This window comes from Schistocerca americana, chromosome 2 (assembly GCF_021461395.2).
Source record: "Schistocerca americana isolate TAMUIC-IGC-003095 chromosome 2, iqSchAmer2.1, whole genome shotgun sequence".
Classification (NCBI taxonomy): domain Eukaryota; kingdom Metazoa; phylum Arthropoda; class Insecta; order Orthoptera; family Acrididae; genus Schistocerca; species Schistocerca americana.
In genome coordinates this window covers 35,800,587-35,822,265 of record NC_060120.1, presented here as the reverse complement: position 1 = coordinate 35,822,265, position 21,679 = coordinate 35,800,587, and the positions used below count along the sequence as shown (strand labels likewise).

Below are 21,679 nucleotides of genomic sequence, written 5' to 3'. Positions count from 1 at the left end.
TGTCTGCAAATTGACGTGTCTTCTTTATGGTAAGTACCAATCTATCTTTTTCTACATTATTGATAATCCTACCTGGAGTTTCCATTGTTTGATTTAATCCCCTAATTGTGAGAAAAGAAGAGATACAGAAATTTAACTACAACATGATAGCATTGACGATTCTGAGCCTTATCTATTCATTTAAGAAGGAAAAGTCTTCACATTAACTTTGTGACAAAGCAAGCTGGGATAATTCTAATTCCCCTCTTGTTTTGCCATCTGCTGTGAATATAATCTGCATTTTCATAATAGAGAAAGGTTGACCCTCAGTTTTAAAGATTATAAGAACAGATCTAATTTTGGGCTTAGCTTTATGTATGTAATTGATTTTCTAATTCATTTTGAGTATTCCTAGTTAATATTTTTTATTATAGGGTGAAACATGCAATTGTCTTGCAACGTAAATTCTACTGTTGACTTATAAACAAATATAAATTCTGTAATAACTGTAATTTTTTTAGAGGATGAAATGCTAGTATTCTTAAAATATCTATTTGGCTCCATTCGAAAATATGTTAGCACAACCAGCCCTGAATTAATTCCCAAGTAATTAACAGTTTTGTCAAAATGATTGTTTGCAAAACTATATATATTAATTTCATCATTTAAACAAATAATGCGGCTCAACTCTTGTAGTAGAAGAAACTGTTGAAAAAAGACGGAAGTTTTCGATGTATTCAGTTAATTTAATGAGTTAAGTTTTAATTGTAATTTCTGTAAATCGGTCTTCGAACACTGTGTAGTTTCAGCACCGATTATTGTGACGATATTGCAATAATCACAGGGAGAGATGTCCAGACTGTATGGAGGGGGGCAAGAACCTCCCATTTGAATTTCTGCAGGAGTGCTGCGACTGTGTCGGCCGTCTGAAGCTTTGCATTGTCGTGAAGTAGAATGAACCGCGACAGTTGAGATTGCCTGGTCATTTTAATTTGATCACTTGGTGAAGGGTGGTTAAAGTTTGTGAGTAACACTGGGCATTCATTGTTGTCCCGCGCTGCAGGAATTGAATCAGAAGGGGGCCATTTTGATCAAAGAAGAACGTCAGAATAACCTTTCCTACACTCAGGGGAATGGCCTTAGCTTTTTTTGGTGGTGGTGACCCTGGATGCTTCCACTCAAGACTTTGCATTTTGATTCTGGTTCAAAGTGATGACACCATGACTCATCTCCAGCCGCCACTCGTGCCAGGAACACATTTCCCTCTCGAGCATAGTGTTGCAGATGAGCAAGACAGTAGGCCATTCGACAAGCTTCCTGGTGGGATTGAAGACTGTGGGGCACTCACTCATTGGACACACACTTTGCACTTGTGCAGTCGTTCCTTCAACATGGTGTGAACACTTCCGATGCTCAATCTAACCACGGCGGCTATGGCATTCATTGTCACTCACCAGTCCTGGGTAATGAGTGCATCCACCAACTGGATGATGACATCGGTAACGCAGTGTGGTGCTCTGGACCACGTATCATCGGCTAACGACACCCGTCCTTCCCTGAAGCACTTGTGCCACACCTTGACCCTTGCAAGGGACATGCAGTGTTTGCCGTACACTTGTGACATTTGTTGATGAATGCCTGTTCCTCCTCCTCCTACCGCTGTCAGAAAACAAACAACACCTCTCTGCTCTCCTATTGACACTTCCATGTCACTGTATGCAATGCGACTAGCAGTGTTGGATGATTGATTCATGCTGCTGCTAGCTCTGTATAGTCACGTGATGTGCACGTGTTCTCTCTAGCGACGGGCTGTGAATTTCCATGCTCTGGTCAGACCACCACCTCGTTACACACACCACGATATTATCCTCCTGTCACTGGTTTGCGCATTCCAGACTCCAGCTTGTTTCTTTTTGAACGCCCCTTATATAAGCCTGTGACGTGACATGTCCAGATGAAATTCAACATGCAGTACTGTCTGTCTGGATCTGGTGTGTAGCGTTTATCAGCGCTCAATGTCAACAATTACGAGCGTCTGATATGACAGTCATAACAACAAATATGTGAACCACACCTGCATTATGAGTTTGCTTGCATCTTCTGTGTTAGAGCACACATTTGTGGGACCCCTTTTGCTGGAGGTGGAACAGTGATTCGGGGAGCTAATGTCTTGTTACTACTACTTGATTGAGTACCACACCTTGTGTGACTAAAGTCCTCTTGAAAGATTATTTCCAATGCCACAGGGAAAGGAACACAGAACTGGATAGTACTATTTAAAAAATAAAGATGGAACCATAATTCAGTATACCTATAATTTTTAAAAATTTAAAAATTACTTTCGCATGTCAAAAAAAATCAACACAATGTCCGTTACAGCTTAGTAAAAATCACCTAGTGATATATTGACTAGTTCTGGATATATTTTGGGTGGTCCATCTCAGCTGCCTCACTCTACATACACACTCTGCACACTTTGAAACAAAGTAAATGTTGGCAGTTGGTATAAATACAAAATAAAGGGAGACATCAGAAAAGGAATTCAAAAGTTTCAACAACTGTGGCACTACACTCCATTAAAAACTCAGTAGTGCAGTTTACCTTTGATCACTTTTACATGTGAGTACATGGACTCAACAAAAGATAACACAGCAGTGCACATGTATAAAATTTAAGTGGAAACAAGTACCCAAATTTCTTTGAATTAGATTCTGTAATTTAATGATTACCAACTTCAGCACAATTTACAGACTGAAGTAAGATGTTCAGAGCTTTTACTCTCATTTACCAGGGTTTTTCTTTCTTTCTTTCTTCTTTTTTTTATACAAATTATTCCTGAGGTATTCTTTTACTGACGATAGGAGTATGTAGCACAAACGCATCTCTTCATTTAGCAGTGAGTAACTTCTAGCCATGCATCTTTGAAGAATCACAAATAAAAACAATTCTCAACACTTAATCGACCAAGAGGATTGTAAGGAACCACCTTGAAGCACTTCCATTAACAATTTCATGTCTGTTGTATCCATGGCATTGATTTATATTTCACAGTAAACTGCTTTGGAGAGCACTGAATACTTAACTGTTGCTCCTGACTGATGATTAATGACCAACAGGAAGTAGAACAACTGTGGAGTTATTTTTTTGCAAAAAGTGGTACCTATAAGCTTGCTCACTACATGATTTCCTGTTATTCCCGCCCATCACAGTACAACAACCAATTGTATATACCTGCGCCAAGGCTCACCATAGCAACAGGGGCAAACGTTCGTGCATTTTGGTGTCTGTGGCCTTTTCTTTATTTTACAAATTATCTAATTACTTGCACTACGAGAAACCTGATCCCTACAACTACTATGGTAAACCTTTCTTTATAGTTTCACTCCTATAGTTTTTAGTGTTCTGGAATATTTTTCTGAATAAATGCATGGAAGATACACAAACACAAAAAAATCAAATGGCGAGGGCCTGAGAAACTTTGATCAATAAAATGAAATGAAATTGGCTCATCACACAGATTTCTATCTGCTCTGGTCCAGTTATTCTAGCTTCAGTAATTTACAAGTAGATGGTCCAGGTAAGAGTAGAATGAAGCAGTCAAAGTCACATAGACAACTCTCTACTCAAATACCGTCTTGAGCTGTGTAAAGCCTTTGAAAGTGTTTCAGTTTCCTTTAAACAGGATATGAATGTTTGGAAGTTGCTGAAGACTTTGGACCAAGGAATAAATTTCATCATGATTAAGACAATGGCAAAAGCATTGTTTCCTATCAAACATGGAAGCCCTGAAGTCATTTCATACACACGTTTTCCAGAAAGTAAATTTCAGTACATACACGACAATACACTAACTCGAGTAAAAAAACCACACATGATGAAGAGATTCTCAAAATCAAGCAATGTTACATAGCAGGCTTCTATAACAGTAAACTATGCATAACATTTTAATAACAGTTACAAACTGGAAATACTGTTATGAAATGTTGATAAATTTATCATCTATTCAATATTGTTCCAGAAATACCTATGCTTATTAAAGAAACATCATGCAGAATTCCCATTATAGTATTTATGAAAAGTTCATAATGCTGAGATATGACTATTTGGGAATTAAGAGCAATAAACAATAAGATCAACTTATTAGCTGTAAAACACAACATGCATCAAGAACAACTTAACTGATGTGACACACACACACACACACACACACACACACACACACACACACAGATATATCTAAAAACACAGATGATGTGACTTACCGAACGAAAGTGCTGGCAGGTCGATAGACACACAAACACAAACATACACATGAAATTCAAGCTTTCGCAACAAACTGTTGCCTCATCAGGAAAGAAGGAAGGAGAGGGAAAGACGAAAGGATGTGGGTTTTAAGGGAGAGGGTAAGGGGTCATTCCAATACCGGGAGCGGAAAGACTTACCTTAGGGGGAAATAAGGGGTATACACTCACGCGCGCGCGCACACACACACACACACACACACACACACACACACACACACACACACACACACATCCATCCGCACATACAAAGACACAAGCAGACCTTTGTAAAAGCCAATATATACATGCACACACCTGGATAACCTTTGCAGAGCTCATCAATGGAAGTTGACATTTTCTTTTCACTGATTCGCTCATATTTCTGTCGTTTATTAGCAGCTTTCAGCCCCTGCCAAGGCAGCGACCCCCTGTTGAAGTACATGAGAACATACCCCAGTGATTCTAAATCGTCTCTACGGCTTTGTTCTGAAATAGAAGAACATTTCTGTTACAAAAAAAGAGATTAGTTGCAAACACATTTTTAACAAAAAAATGGAATCAATGAGAAAGTCATTACTGAAAAGTTGTTTCCTACAATGATGTCATCCAATTGCACTTCAAAACAAAACTTATAAAACATTTAAATACTAACTATGTGTACTGTTTAAGAATTCCTCAAAGTAACACACTCTGCTGAGAAACTCTTTAGTAATATAGGATAGTTTTCCCATGCAATGTTTTCTGGTACCTTCAGGTGATGATGCTGACAGTAAATAGAAAACCCCAACGGTCAATATCATCCACTGAAAGTCACCAGCAAGTATTGCATTAAAATTTTGTGGACTTTCAGTAATACCACATGAAGTAGCACCCAAGATTTCCAGCAAGATGAATAACTGACTCATTTTTTATTTACCTCATTGATGTAGAATGACAAGTGTTGCCTAATGAAATAGGAACCACTGTGTGTCAATGGACACTGAACATCCAAATTACAGGCAATGTATAAAATTACTGTAAATGACCCATCAAGCAGTAAAATATTAAAGCTAAATAATGCACCTGCTCATGTTGTAAGCAAACAGAACCTCTAATGTCAACATCTGTACGTTTTCGTCTTCCTATTTCCCCATCAACACAGCTTCAGCCTGGAAAATGACGACTATGCTGCATGAAATTTGACATAGTGCTTTTCATAAGGACTTGTAAACTCCTTGTTCTTACAAAGGTCCGAAAGATAGTGTAGAATGATTGGATTTGCATTTGGAAAAAGTAATAATCAAGCACCCTCCCTCACAGAAATGTCAGGACAGTTTCAGAAATTTTCCTGACCAATTCTTGTCCAAATGTGTTTGTGCCCTATCTCCAATTATGTCTATGGGACATACCTACCTTCCCTCTGTCCTTGCCTTATAGTTTACATTCCCCCTCCCCTGTGGCTCCATTTTAAAGAGACGTGTCATTGTTAGCAACAACCATGGCTAAGAAGTCCACGACCAAAATACAGCTACAACAACAATTAGGGGCCATACAAATATGTGGATCAAACTGGATAACTTAAACAAACAATACATTCATAATATTTTGACTACCACAATTATAGTACGTCGAATTCCTATGAAAGGGAACTTCCTTTTAAATATACAGTTTGTAGAGGGGGAAAAAAAACACATCCTGGCAAATAGTTTTTAATGATCAGGTTCTCACTATCAGTTTGGTGTACTGTTGCCCACCAAGACCCAAGTGAAACCCAACAACAAAATTGGTTATACTGAAGGAAGATCAGAGTCCAACATTCTATCAAAAATGAGGTCACCAGAGATGAAGTACAAGCTCTGATTAGGAAAGGTTGGGGAAGGAAATTGGCTGTGTCCTTTGAAAGGAACCAACACACTAATTGACTTATGCAATCTAGGGGAACTGCAGAAAACCTAAATGTGAATGGTTAGATGGGGATTTGAACCCTTGTCCTCCTGAATGTGTCCAGTATACTAACCACTGTGCCACCTTGCTTGGTAGTTCTACTCAAATGTTATTTGTTTAGAAGCAAATCTTGTTTCTATGACATCATCAAGTTGCTGTGGTTTCTTCTTTGCACTAAGTATTCTAATCAAAGAGGTGTTTGATGTGTTTCTGCTCATGGAGTTTCTTATATGTCTGGCTGCTTAGTAAATTCTATAATTCTTTGGTATGGACTACATGGCAACACTAGTTAATCAATTTCCAAATGAAAGAATCCCACACATTGTGAATGTTAATGTATCAGTTAAAGTATGAAATGATACATATTGCGCTCTAAGAAAGTCTCCTGTAATTATTTTCATATTTGAAAATAGACCAAGAATAACTGTAATGAGGATGCAATATTTTCCTTGGGGCCTACATAAACACAGAAATTTTAATTCAGCATGTCTAATAATTGCAAAAACCTTAATTTTACACAATGTCAAGGCATGTAGCATCACTGCACATTCCATTTGTCCAATACAATACTCAAAATAAATCATAAACACAAAAAAGCAGCTACTTCATAAGTGGTAACCACTTTCACAAGTTAATCAAGCTTTTCCAACAATGTGACTTGTAATCATTTGGAACTGGAGTCAATGATTCCCCATGATTGAATCCCAGTATGCATTCTGAAGCATTACATTATTATCACAGATAATAACTGTACAATCACAGTTAATAATTTAAAATGCAGGTGTGTCACACAGAAACTGCTATTCTTGTACTCTAAGAAATCTTCTCGTGAGCTGGGTGATAGAAGTAAATGAACTGATAGAAATCTAACAATGCTGACTCGCACTTTCGGCTTTCTAGTCACGATCAACTTTAGCCAGCAGCCACCAATGCATTTAATGTGTCAAACATGTTAATACACAATAAAAATTGAATCCAATATACATAACATTACATTTCAGATACTGTAAACTTAGTATGCCATTTCCACTTTCACAGATGCAGATGCACTAAACACAGTGTTGTCAACTAGCTATAGTTGCAGAACTAGAAAGATATAGACACTGGTCATTACACTTCGTCAAATTCTACCATTTCCAAGAACCATCTCACTAAACTCTACAAGTTTGAACAACCATCTCACTTACTCTGAGACTTCTTCGAGTGCACATACAGTACGAACAGAGTTAGTTGTAAGTTACATGAGTCACTGCTATCAACACTCCTAGTATGACCTTCCATAAGAGCAAGCGGGCATGGCTAGAGGACAAATGTAAGGATGTAGAGGCTTATCTCACTAGGGGTAAGATAGATACTGCCTACAGGAAAATTAAAGAGACCTTTGGAGAAAAGAGAACCACTTGTATGAATATCAAGAGCTCAGATGGAAACCCAGCTCTAACCAAAGAAGGGAAAGCAGAAAGATGGAAGGAGTATATAGAGGGTCTATACAAGGGTGATGTACTTGAGGACAATATTATAAAAATGGAAGAGAATGTAGATGAAGATGAAATGGGAGTTACGATACTGTGTGAAGAGTTTGACAGAGCACTGAAAGACCTGAGCCGAAACAAGGCCCCGGGAGTAGACAACATTCCATTAGAACTACTGACAGCCTTGGGAGAGCCAGTCCTGACAAAACTCTACCATCTGGTAAACAAGATGTATGAGACTGGTGAAATTCCCTCAGACTTCAAGAAGAATATAATAATTCCAATTCCAAAGAAAGCAGGTGTTGACAGACGTGAAAATTACCGAACTACCAGTTTAATAAGTCACAGCTGCAAAATACTAACACGAATTCTTTACAGACAAATGGAAAAACTGGTACAAGCCAACATCGGGGAAGATCAGTTTGGATTCCGTAGAAATATTGGAATGCGTGAGGCAATACTGACCTTACGACTTAGAAGAAAGATTAAGGAAAGGCAAACCTACAATTCTAGCATTTGTCAACTTAGAGAAAGCTTTTGACAATGTTGACTGGAATACTCTCTTCCAAATTCTAAAAGTGGCAGGGGTAAAATACAGGGAGCGAAAGGCTATTTACAATTTGTACAGAAACCAGATGGCAGTTATAAGAGTCGAGGGACATGAAAGGGAAGCAGTGGTTGGGAAGGGAGTGAGACAGGGTTGTAGCCTCTCCCCAATGTTATTCAATCTGTATATTGAGCAAACAGTAAAGGAAACAAAAGAAAAATTCGGAGTAGGTATTAAAATCCATGGAGAAGAAATAAAAACTTTGAGGTTCACCGATGACATTGTAATTCTGTCAGAGACAGCAAAGGACTTGAAAGAGCAGTTGAACGGAATGGACATTGTCTTGAAAGGAGGATATAAGATGAACATCAACAAAAGCAAAACGAGGATAATGGAATGTAGTCGAATTAAGTCGGGTGATGCTGAGGAAATTAGATTAGGAAATGAGACACTTTAAGTAGTAAAGGAGTTTTGCTATTTGGGGAGCAAAATAACTCATGATGGTTTAAGTAGAGAAGATATAAAATGTAGACTGGCAATGGCAAGGAAAGCGTTTCTGAAGAAGAGAAATTTGTTAACATCGAGTACAGATTTAAGTGTCAGGAAGTCGTTTCTGAAAGTATTTGTATGGAGTGTAACCATGTATGGAAGTGAAACATGGACGATAAATAGTTTGGACAGGAAGAGAATAGAAGCTTTCGAAATGTGGTGCTACAGAAGAATGCTGAAGATTAGATGGGTAGATCACATAACTAATGAGGAGGTATTGAATAGAATTGGGGAGAAGAGGAGTTTGTGGCACAACTTGACGAGAAGGGGGGACCGGTTGGTAGGACATGTTCTGAGGCATCAAGAGATCACAAATTTAGCATTGGAGGGCAGCATGGAGGGTAAAAATCGTAGAGGGAGACCAAGAGATGAATACACTAAACAGATTCAGAAGGATGTAGGTTGCAGTAGGTACTGGGAGATGAAGAAACTTGCACAGGATAGGGTAGCATGGAGAGCTGCATCAAACCAGTCTCAGGACTGAAGACCACCACAACAACAACAACAACAACAACAAGAGCAACATACAACAAACTAGTTAGATTGTTCAACTCCCGCAACTACCCTCCCGACCTGGTACAGAAGCAAATAACCAGTCACTTCCTCATCCCCTCAAACCCAGAACCTCCCACAGAAGAACCCTAAAAGTGCCCCACTTGTGACAGGATACTTTCCGGGACTGGACCAGACTCTGAATGTGGCTCTCCAGCAGGGATACGACTTCCTCAAATCCTGCCCTGAAATGAGATCCATCCTTCATGAAGTCCTCCCCACTCCACTAAGAGTGTCTTTCCGCCATCCACCTAACCTACGTAACCTCTTAGTTCATCCCTATGAAATCCCCAAACCACCTTCCCTACCCTCTGGCTCCTACCCTTGTAATCGCCCCCGGTGTAAAACCTGTCCCACGCACCCTCCCACCACCACCTACTCCAGTCCTGTAACCCGGAAGGTGTACACGATCAAAGGCAGAGCCACATGTGAATGCACCCACGTGATTTACCAACTGACCTGTCTACACTGCGAAGCTTTCTATGTGGGAATGACCAGCAACAAACTGTCCATTCGCATGAATGGACACAGGCAGACAGTGTTTGTTGGTAATGAGGATCACCCTGTGGCTAAACATGCCTTGGTGCGCAGCCAGCACATTTTGGCACAGTGTTACACCATCCGGGTTATCTGGATACTTCCCACTAACACCAACCTGTCAGAACTCCGGAGATGGGAACTTGCCCTTCAGTATATCCTCTCTTCTCGTTATTCGCCAGGCCTCAACCTCCGCTAATTTCTAGTTGCCGCTGCTCATATCTCACCTGCCTTTCAACAACATCTTTGCCTCTGTACTTCCGCCTCAACTGACATCTCTGCCCAAACTCTTTGCCTTTACAAATGTCTGCTTGTGTCTGTGTATGTGCGGATGGATGTGTGTGTGTGTGTGTGTGTGTGTGTGTGTGTGTGTGTGTGTATACCTGCCCTTTTTTCCCCCTAAGGTAAGTCTTTCCGCTCCCGGGATTGGAATGACTCCTTACCCTCTCCCTTAAAACCCACATCCTTTCACCTTTCCCTCTTTCCTGATGAAGCAACCTTTGGTTGCGGAAGCTTGAATTTTGTGTGTATGTTTGTGTGTCTATCAACCTGCCAGCGCATTCGTTTGGTAAGTCACATCATCTTTGTTTTTAGATATATAAGAATATTAACAGATATATATATATATATATATGTATTCACTGCCCTTTACATTTTCCAGTCATGTCTCCTGCCATCCCATCAAGTAGCATGGGCGGGAAGGGGCAATCGGAGGGGGATGTCAGTGCAAGGGGGAGGGGGGGGGGAGGTGTTTTATATATGTCCCTGTTAATGGGGGGAGGGGGGTTGCTAGCCAACAAAGGAAGGCGAGTGACCATTCATGTTGTGCGTGTGTGGTTGGGAGGGGGTGGGAGAGTGTTCACGTCACTTACCAACCGGAGAGGGGTCACATTCATGTCACAAGTCAACAGATGACAGGAGGGGAGGGGTGGCGCGTGGCAGGCCGGGGGGGGGGGGGGGGGGGGGGGGGGTGGCCTTCACATCAAATGATTTGGATAGCTGTGGGCTAGGGACCATTTGTATACCCAAGAGTAGTATTATCTTTGTGTCACTATCTTACAGTACAAGGTCAAAATATGAATGTTACACATTTCATCCCACTTAGGCAAATGGAGAAAATTGGTTAGTTCATTTTGCATTTGATGTGATGTATGGTGGGCTTGATGGGACTTACAGAGGCACCATTAATTCATGGGTGGTTCCTCGGAAGCCCCAACCCAAAATCCAGCCTGATAATCCTAAACACAGGTTCTGGCTGAAATTTTTATGACGTATTCCTACGACCCCAATTTTTAATACCCTTTAAAATTTTCTTGATATCTTTATCCCCTTTCCAGATACAGTGGTTCAAAATTATCCCGCTGGTACACATGTATTATGAACATAAAAATTAAATAGAGTGATTTATGGTGGGTATATCTGTAGTAAGCCCATGATTAAATTGACATGTGTGTCTATGAATGCATGAATTAATGATTGAATAAATGTATGAAAAAATTGCATAAATTCATGGAGGTTTCCTGACTAAACAAAAAAGGCATATTTCACCATATTTTCACCATCAGTAGCAGACCAAACCCCAGTCGCAGATTGCAAAACCGTTATGCACAGCAAATGGCTGTAATTTTTACGATATATATTCCTTAAATTCTGATCTCTAACAACAATGAAAATTTTCTAGAATCTTTATCAGAGCCAAGATACAGAAGTTCCAAAGTTACCCTACTTGTGCACGTAAAATGCAGTGCGAGGCGAAAACATAGCTCATAAAGTAAAACGTCTCTGTTATCAACAGAAGGGTTCTGAGAACTCCAAACTGTAGTCCCGAAACAGAAGAAAAATTTTTGTGCACACGAGGTGTAAAATTAATTTTGGGTTATTTCAATTTCACATAAGTAAACTATAAAAATTTTACTGACCCATCAAGTTCTTTTTGTACGAGTTGACATGCCCTTCTGTGGCATAGAAAAGTAGGGAACCAGCAGAAAAATGCTCCTATTGAACATGAAAAAGGCGAATATGCTCCTCTTTGCTCAAAGACTGACTGAAATCGGGGTATCAGCTGCCTCATTATATCTTCCTCAGCACCTTGACATGCGACCATATTTGCACTTGTTTATGCTGAGGGAGAAGGATACAGTAGTAGTGGGAAAGGGATGGAGACGTAATAAATAATGGAAGATAGTAAACAGAGGTTGTGGTACAGAAAGAGCAAAGGAGACCACAGCAGTATGAGAGGAAGCTAGGAACATGGTGGCAGTGCAACGTAGTAGACAATAAGGGAACAGTGCTAGGAAAAGAGTGAAGAAGAATAAAGAGAAGGAGAAAGTGGAAATGGGTGAGAGCCAGCGATAATGACACACACAGTCTCTGACAATGACAATGAGGGAGGCAGGGGGAGAGGGGGGGGGGGGGGGAGGGAGGGGGAAAGAGAGAGAGAGAGAGAGAGAGAGAGAGAGAGAGAGAGCGCAATTGTAGGAAAGAATGACTGAGATATTGGCAGCAAGAAAGAACAAGAGGGAGAGAGTGACACTCAGAGGAGACAGTAGCAGGAGGACAGAATGAATGCAACTGCGGCTGTGAGACGGGGGACAATGACAGTTGGAGAGCCACAAAGGGATAATTACAATGACTTGGGCCGAATGAGAGTGAGAATGTGTAATTTGGAGTGGAGCGGAATGAGACTAATGGACATGAGTGAACTACAGTCAGGGTAGCTTGTGAGAGTGAGAAGTGAGCTGAAGTTTAAAAAGAGTGTGAATATGTTCTCGTGCCAATACTTCTACAAAAATTTTTGAAATTGCTGAGCAAGGTACAAGGAGGCAGCTGGTACCCCACTTATCAGTCAGAGTCTTAATACAGAGGAGTATATTCACATTTTTTGCTCTCCGATAGAAGGATTTTTCTGTTGGTTTCTTTATTTTAAAAGTGCAACCGGTTTCATAATATTAGTTACATCATCAGGTGAAGTCAATTACTAAATGATACTGGAGTTCAACTGATATTAAACTTATCCCCTGATCCCTAGATTTTCACTCTATTCTAAAAATTATGTCACAGCCCTTGGTAAACTAATGTAGAAGAGGTGGGTCAATAACCAGAACCATGTTCTAGTGGATACAATGGGTGGAGTACAGGGCAGCGCTGCACCTGACTGGCCACCTGATCTTAGTAAGTGTGGCTTTTGGCTGTGGGGTTATCTGTAAGACACTGCGTTCTGTACTCAATTACAAACATAGAATGGAAGGTATGCATTATGCGATGCATTCTGAAAGTAACCCCTCAGACACTCCAATCTGTTGCGGAACCCATTGTTTCTCGATTTCAACTTGTGGTGGAAAATGATCTGCATCATATTGAATATGTCTTGCACCAGTCTCATGACAACTTAAAAACTGATCTTATTGTTGCTTTTTATGTGGTTTTTGTCTCAGGACAGTTAAACTGATTTTTATCAACCTATGTGGTACAACCTTGCTGTGGTTGAAGGGTTTACTTAAGGGTATACGGAATGAGTTTTTCGATGAAAAAAAAAAAAAAAAAAAAAAAAAAAAAAATCGATTTTTGGGTAAACGCATTTTCAAAAAATTTAGACACTCTCGTTTAATACCATGTATAAAATATTTGGATGAAGTGAATAGAACTATTTTAAATAATTTTTCAAAATAATTTTGACACACGATGTTCCGCACCTTGTATATGAGAGGCGAAATATACCTGATATAGGCAGCCTTGCCAGAGATATAATTGAGCAGAAGAGAGTTAGCTTTTCTGTTGGCTACACTGCTAGACAGTTGACAATAGATTCTGCACCATTTGTATTGTTTCCTTTGTGAGTACATCCATGTCGTCGTCGTGAAAGTCGTATGTGGAGAAGTCATTGAGTTTTCTTTCCTTCAACATGCCAAGACCTAGTCTGAAGGTATTTAGAAAGCGTGTACATTGGCGCAAGAAAGTAAAGTGCACTAAAAATTCGTCTGATTCATCTTCATCAGTATCTGATGTCCCAGTGGCGACTAACCTCAACACTGGTAGTGATACATTGAGTGATGCTGCTGCCCCTACACCGGAAAGTGCTTCAAGAAGAAAACTAGCTGGAATTGAAGAAGAATACAAGAAACTAAATGCTGGGACTACAAAATATGAGGTAATTAATGTCTCTTTATTATCAGACGTTTTGGAGAACAATGTGTGCTGCAAACAATGTGGAAAATGTGGTGTTGCATTGAAAACAAACTTACATGTAGGACTTGCTTGTGAATTAGAGTTGATGTGCAGTTATTGCAAATACAGTGTTACTTTCTTCAATTCCTCACATGTTACTGCAGATACAGGTAAACTATATGATATAAACATTAGACTGGTTTATGGATTACGGTGTATAGGAAAGGGTAGGGCTGCAGCTGCTATGTTGTGTTGTGTGATGAACCTTCCTCCTCCACCTTCAAAATTTAACAAACACATAATTGCAATAGGCTCTGCTGTAGAAGATGTGGCACAGGAAAACATGAAAGATGCTGTTGAGGAAGCAGTTATTGAAACTAATAATAGCAGAGACTTGTCCATAGCTTTTGATGGAAGCTGGCAGAAGAGAGGCCACACATCTCTGAATGGTGTAGTAACAGCTACAAGTGTGGACACTGGTAAAGTAGTTGATGTGGCAATACTTTCCAAGCATTGCAGATGCAAGGAGAAAATGAAAACTAAACATGAAGAGGAGTGCATGGGAAATTACTATGGGTCAAGTGGTGGTATGGAAGTTTCTGGTGTAAGAAGTATTTATCAACGCTCAGTAAAATGGTACAACGTTAGGTACATAAATTATCTTGGAGATGGTGACTCAAAGGCTTTCAAAGAAATTGAGGAACTGAGACCCTATGGTAACGATGTGAAAATTTCCAAACTGGAGTGTGTTGGCCATGTTCAGCGAAGGATGAGATCAAGACTTCGACGGCTCAAGGCTAGCTTGAAAGACAAGAAATTGAGCGATGGAAAAACTTTAGATGGGAAAAATAGACTGACAGATGCTACAATAGATCATATTCAGAAGTGCTATGGTCTAGCGATAAGACAGAATACAGAAGAAGCAGAATTAATGAGAAGAGCAGTCTGAGCTCTGTTTTTTCATACAGCTTCAAACAATGAGAATCCCCAACATGGGCTATGTCCAAAAGGAGACGATAGTTGGTGCAAGTACAACAGAGGCAAGGTAACTAAGAAACAATACAATCACCCTCATCACCTGCCACCAGCCATAATGGATGAAATAAAACCAATATTCTGAGACCTCGCAGATATTAGTCTACTAGAGAAATGTCTTCATGGCCGGACTCAAAATCCAAATGAGTGTGTGAACCATGTGATGTGGAATAGATTACCTAAAACAGTGTTTGTGGGTATAAACACACTTCACTTTGGCGTATATGATGCTGTTTCATCATTCATTCAGGGCAATATAACAAAGTGCAAAGTTCTGCAGAAGTTGGGGCTCTGTGTAGGACTACGAACTGCCGCAGCTATGCTTTGTTTGGACAAGAAACGGCTCAGGTCTTCAGATAATGCCAAAAAAGTATATTCAAAGATGGCTAGACAGCATAGCAGAGCCATCAAGAGGAAGCTGTTGGACGATTCTGATGATACAAGCTATGGAGCAGGCTTGTACTGAAGTAAAAACTTTGAAGCTAATTTCCCGTAACTTTAGTTTTTTTGTGTATAAGGTACATTTTCTCAGGGCGTATTTATAGTAGAAAGATGAAATTTTCTGTAGTTGTTCCTTAAGGCCTTCTAATATATCTGAATTAAAAGATATGTGGAATTATTTTATATTAATGGATGTAAATTTTAAAATACTTGTTAAAATTTATAACTTTTTTTTAACATTTACAAAAAATAAAATATCGAAAACCTATACATTATTTTTTCCAAATTAATAATTCAGTACAAAAGCAGAACATATCTCTGCGTTCTGTGAAAAAATCAAGAGTATCATCCAAATAACAAATGAGAAAATGTTCCTAACTTTTAGCTCAATTTAACATTGTAAGCATAGGGCGTTCTGTATACCCTTAACCAACAGCACCACAACTGTTTAACGTCAAATTTGTGGCCATGCACATTGCCCAGTATGGTTTGCTTAATGTGCAACTCCAACTCCTACTACAGCTGTTACTTGTAGCTAAACACTTAAGTTATGAGGCTTAGTGCGCCATCTACTGGGAAAATTTTTGTTAATCTTTTTGTTTCGAAAACACTTAATCCTTCTTTGATAATATTCTGTTCAAATTTGGTGTCATTCTGAGCAATGCCTTTTTTTTTTACACAGTGTTTTGAAACAAACTTCAATTGTAATGACCTCATATTTACAAAACATTTCAGGTGTTAGCAGCAGCTCAGAATGTATTTTTGGACCATTAGAAACTGCTCATCTCTCTGTTATGCACCAATGAGTTAAGTTGCTTGTACACAAACTATCTGTCAAACTTTGCTGTTTGGTGGAAAGTATTTGACCGTGTGCAGCACTCTCTGATGTGTGCGCCAAACAAAGACTGTATTTCAGAGAAATTGTTTACGTTGATGTTTTACCATGCACATTTATTGAAAAAGACTGTATTGCACATTTCCACGATTATGGAAGCTATGATCTGGTATAAAAACAAAACAGCACTGGCAATTACTGTAATGGTACAGATTCTGTCTTTCCCAGCCATATATTACGCAAGACGAGGTTAATAAAATGAATATTCTATGTGCAACTTTAAAGTTGCAGCACAATAAAATAAAGAGCTAAGCTATCTAATTCTTCCGTGGATGAATCTTAATTTCAAACTCAAAAATAGATGTTTGCCCTGGAATCAGGACTAAGCATCACAAAAACATTTCAGCAATATCCTAAAATCAGCAACAAGTGCTACTAAGATATGTGACAGAAATCCCAAAGGTGTATTTATTCACGTTGGAACGAACTGTCTACAAAGCAGCAGTGAAGAAGAAATCAACAACAACACAAGAAACCTAATAAGAACTGCCAGATACGTCTACAACACCTCGAGAATTATAATCAGTAGCATTGTGTACAGAAGTGACAAGATACACACACAGAATAAATGACAATATTAAAGAGGAATGTAATAAACTAGGTGTAATATTCCTTGACCCAAACAAATTTCTTAATGACAAGTGTCTTGGTAAAGATGGATCGCATCTTAACAGACTAGGTTCTAGAATATTTAGTAAGATGTTCATAGATGCTTGTCAGATTATAATGAACAAGGGAAACTTACAGGCAGTAATAGGGTTGGAAATACACACATGCAAATATAATCCAGAGAAATGTTGAATTCCCATTGTAAAACATCTCCCTGAAAAGAAAATCCCAAAAATACTAGAAATGATGTATCAGATGAAATAAAGACCTCCGCCTCGCAGCCAGGACGGGGACACAAAATAAAAACTCACAGGTAAAACACAAAAATATGAACTTTGTTCTTTTTCACCAAAATGTGCAATCACTAACTAGTAAAACAAGTGAAATCCAAATTCTATCGGAAAAGAATGAAAAAGTACCTCATTATTGTGTCACAGAACATTGGCTTGATGAGGATAAGTTACATATTGTGTCCCTACCTAACTTTGTGCTAGGTGGTTATTTCTGTAGAAAAATTCTTAAACATGGTTGTAGGGAAGCAGCCTACTCACACCATATAGAATTCATATGCTTTCCATTGTGTGCCAGCGTAGTCCGCTGTAACTAGCTATGACGTCACGAATGTTGTGCAATACCTTAAAAATAAAGTAAATAATCTGAAAAGTTGATAGCATGTCAGGAGTGATGCTAAAATAATAATGTGTTAAGTTTCAGTTTGGTAACAGTTTTCGAAATTTGGACGTTTTACGTAAAAATCATTGGCGCAACAGGAAGGGGCTAGAAACTTCAAAATTTATATTCAGATTCCTTTTTCATTGTAATTTAATGGAAACAGCATACTGGATCTCACGAAGTAATATTTTGGTTGAAATTCATGATTTTCTGTTTTTGTGTCCTAAAAGTTTGGAAGCAAGATAGATTAAGTAAGTGTTCAGAGAAAGCTAGGATGTTTACATTTAGGTAGAATGGAGATACACAATAATAACAAAGATGTGAGAAGTTTCAAAAAGGTAGCTATAAAACTATAGCTGTAGCGTCTCTCCAAAGGGCAAGTTCAGAGCTCATCTATTGCGTGTAGTACAACTAAAATAATTCTCTCGCCAAAAGTATTTAACCTAGTCACATTAAAATTTTATTATAGATACTTACCTGTGTGCTGATTGGACAATTAACTCGAGAGCTTCATTGGCGAATGAAGCAATTAATTATTTAGTAACTTGAAGTGGTGTTCTCTAGCCCCAGCGGCTAGTCAGTAAGGCAAATGTTATCGGCTGCGCCTTCGGCGGTCTGCACCGCGGCTGTATAAATAAGAGCGTGCGAGCTAGAGTAAGGCCCCAGTTCTCTTCTAGATTCATATAAGAGCGCACTCCATGTCGCGTCGTGTTTGTGCAGTTGCAAGGAACAGCCTTGGATGCCGTACTAAGTAACTCGATATGCACTTCACAATGAGTTCGCATTGGGGTGAAGTGTTGATTACAGAACGACTCCAGTGATTTAGTCTCAGTTTGCGTATGTCGTATTTTCACGTGTCACTGCAGGACAAACTTTCTACCATTACTAGCGTGGCATTTGATGAGTAGTATTAACGTCAAATTTTGGTGAGCATTCACGTTGAACATATACATTGATAACAATTATTGAACAGTTTCGTTATCTAGGTATAATAGGATCCACGCAATAGACTCTGAACAGCTCTGATAGTACAATAACTGATATGGGTAATCATCTGTCTGGAATTTTATGTTTTATTGTTTTCAGAATATAGTGAAAATTGTTATAGTAAACTGCATTTTCTATGAATCCCAGGCATCATTCTAAATCCTCAGAGTAATGAACTTCAATAATCAATAACTTTTTCTTCATCAGAGTGGGCACAGTGAACTCTAATTACAGGCATCACGTTTCTGCTAATCACTTTCTGGTTGCCAGCATTGTAGTTAGAGAGCCTGAGAATGGCAACAAATAACAGAAATATAATAACTTTATTTTCCACCTGCCGCCCCACATGGTGGCAGTTGTATATTCATAAGAAATAATACAAACTTCGTCAATATAAAATTTCCTGTTGAAATAATGAAGGAAAAAGATGTAGAGCTATCGGGAGTTGAGATAGTACACAAAGTTTGGAATATTCACTTAACAGACTAACGCAGAGAAACAGAAGAGTTATTTTATGTGGTCATTTTAATACTGACTTTGCAAATGACACCAAAGAAAAGAATGAATTACTGAATCTCTTGCTAACTTTTAACATGAAATCCACCATAGAAACAGCAACTCATATCACAAAGACCTCACGTACCACGATTGACCAGTTTTTGTAAATGTAGTAATGAACAATACAATAGAAACACTAAACACAGGCTTTGGGGATCACACAGCTCAAAAACTCTCTCTGGGTATGGAAACCGAGCTACAGCTTAAACACTGCCTAACAACCACCAATAGAAACTACAGTAATGAAAATATAAATCATTTTCTCCATTACTTGAGCAAAGAAAGCTGGGAAGAGATTTATAACTGCATACACACAGATGGAAAGTATAATAACTTTATTAACAATTTTTTCCTACTATTTTGAACTGTGCTTCTCTCCAACCCACAGGAAAACATACACAAGGAAAACAAAAAAATATATGGATTACTCCTGGGATTCTAGTATCTTCAAACAAAAAAAGAGATTACTGCACAGATTGTACAAACAACTCACATCACCAGAATTTGACTCTTATTACAAAACCTATAAAAAGATATTCAAAAATGTTGTCAGACAAGCAAAAATAATGGCAAATGACACATAAACAAAAAATTCCACCAATAAGATGAAAGCCATATGAAATATTGCCAGGAAAGAAACTGCAGCAGAACAGATAGACTTCCATAACATTAACTGCCTACTGGAGAACTCAACTGCGATAACTGAACCTACAAATATTGCAAATAAATTTAATTCCTACTTTACAGAGATAGCTGAACATCTTATAAATCAAAATTTAAAGTGTACTCCTATAAATCAATACAGATGTACTATAAATAACAAATCTATTTTTCTATACCCCACCAATGAAAAGGAAATACTTAATATAATCAAAGAACTGATGCCCAAATTCTCTGGTGGTACTGACAATATCCCTGACTATATCTTGAAAAAATGTGCTCCCCTCATAGCCAGGCCACTTGTCAACATCTGTAACTGGTCTCTAGCAGAAGGGGTGATCCCAGAAAAACTGAAGATAGCGAAAGCAAAATCCCTGTTCAAGAAAGGGATAAAAACATAAGTATCAAACTACAGGCCAATCTCACTATTATCTTGTTTTTCCAAAATAATTGAAAAAATCTATTATAAAGGACTAATCAGTTCCACAGAAAAACATTATTATTTCTCAAATACTCAACATGGATCCTGAAAATCTAAATCTACTGAGACAGCTATCTTTGCATTCCTAAATGAAACCTTAAATGCAATAGAGAATAAAGAACATATCTCAGTCATATTTCTAGACCTCTCTAAAGCATTCAATGTCATCAATCACATCTTGCTTCAGAAACTTGAATCTGTAGGTATTAGGGGCCCAGCCTATGAATGGATAAAATCATATCTTCAAAACAGAGAGCAATTAGTTGAGCTTACTATCCAAGAAGGGAACAAGATAAGTCCTACTGCTCAGAAAAGCACAGCACGGATTATTGTGTACCACAAGGCTCCAGTTCTGTTTCCACTCTTTGTAAATGACTTGGAACCGACTAGCCCATGCCATAATTACATAAAATTTGCAGATGACACAAATATGATAATAAAAAGAAGGACCAAAGAAAAATTACTACATGGGATTAAAAACTGTACCACCCACATTACAGACTGGTTTTCTGGAAACAACTTAGTAATAAACACAGAAAAAAACAGTTAAAATACATATACACACAGTGCAAAATAAATGTCCACTAGCACCAGACAAAGTTGTTTTTCAGAACCCTCGAAAATGTAAGCTCTACAAAATTTCTTGGGATATGGATCCAAGGTCTAAGATGGGTCCAGCATACAAAATACATTACAAATAAATTAAATACCATTTGCTATACTATCAAAATTCTTTCTGATTGCACATCGAAAGAGACACTAAAAGACGTATACTTCACCCAGGCAGAATCCTTACTGCAATACGGCATAATCTTTTGGTGAAACGCATCTGCTAGCAAAAGTTGTTTTATATGCCAAAAGGGAATTGTAAGAGCCATAGAAAATGCTGCATCAAGAAGCTCATGCAAGCCCTTATTCAAGAAACAACATATCTTTCCACTACCACGTCTGTACATTTTACAAGTAATCATATTTGTACGGAAAATCTTAGAAAATAGCAACAATCTTGTGTCAACTAACCAGAGCATCCACTTGTGTAACACAAGGAGAAAGCAGGGCATAAATGTTCAACATGCACACTCAACACTAAAACAGGATGGACCACTGAAAACAGGAAACAGACTACACAATAAGCTACCTACAAACATTAAAAGACATTTCAAAATTTAAAACTGCTGTCCATAAATATGTATTGCAAAAATGTTTTTATAGTATAGATGAATATCTTGAAACATAAAATTTCTGGCAAATACTAAAAAAAATTTGAATTACTTGGGTTAAATATAATTTAAGGAATCTGAACCTTCAGCTGTGATAATATTAAGCCTAAATCAA

At 38.4% G+C, this 21,679-nt stretch overlaps 1 protein-coding gene across 2 annotated transcripts in view; it reads right to left on the bottom strand.

Annotated features, from left to right (window-relative positions):
- LOC124595507 (casein kinase I) overlaps positions 1–21,679 on the bottom strand; it is a 94,369-nt gene that overhangs the window by 33,584 nt on the left and 39,106 nt on the right. For both annotated transcript variants that reach the window (XM_047134271.1, XM_047134270.1), the window contains exon 6: positions 4,578–4,748. In XM_047134271.1, the coding sequence (XP_046990227.1) occupies positions 4,578–4,748 (171 nt within the window). The remainder of the gene's footprint in view (positions 1–4,577; positions 4,749–21,679) is intronic.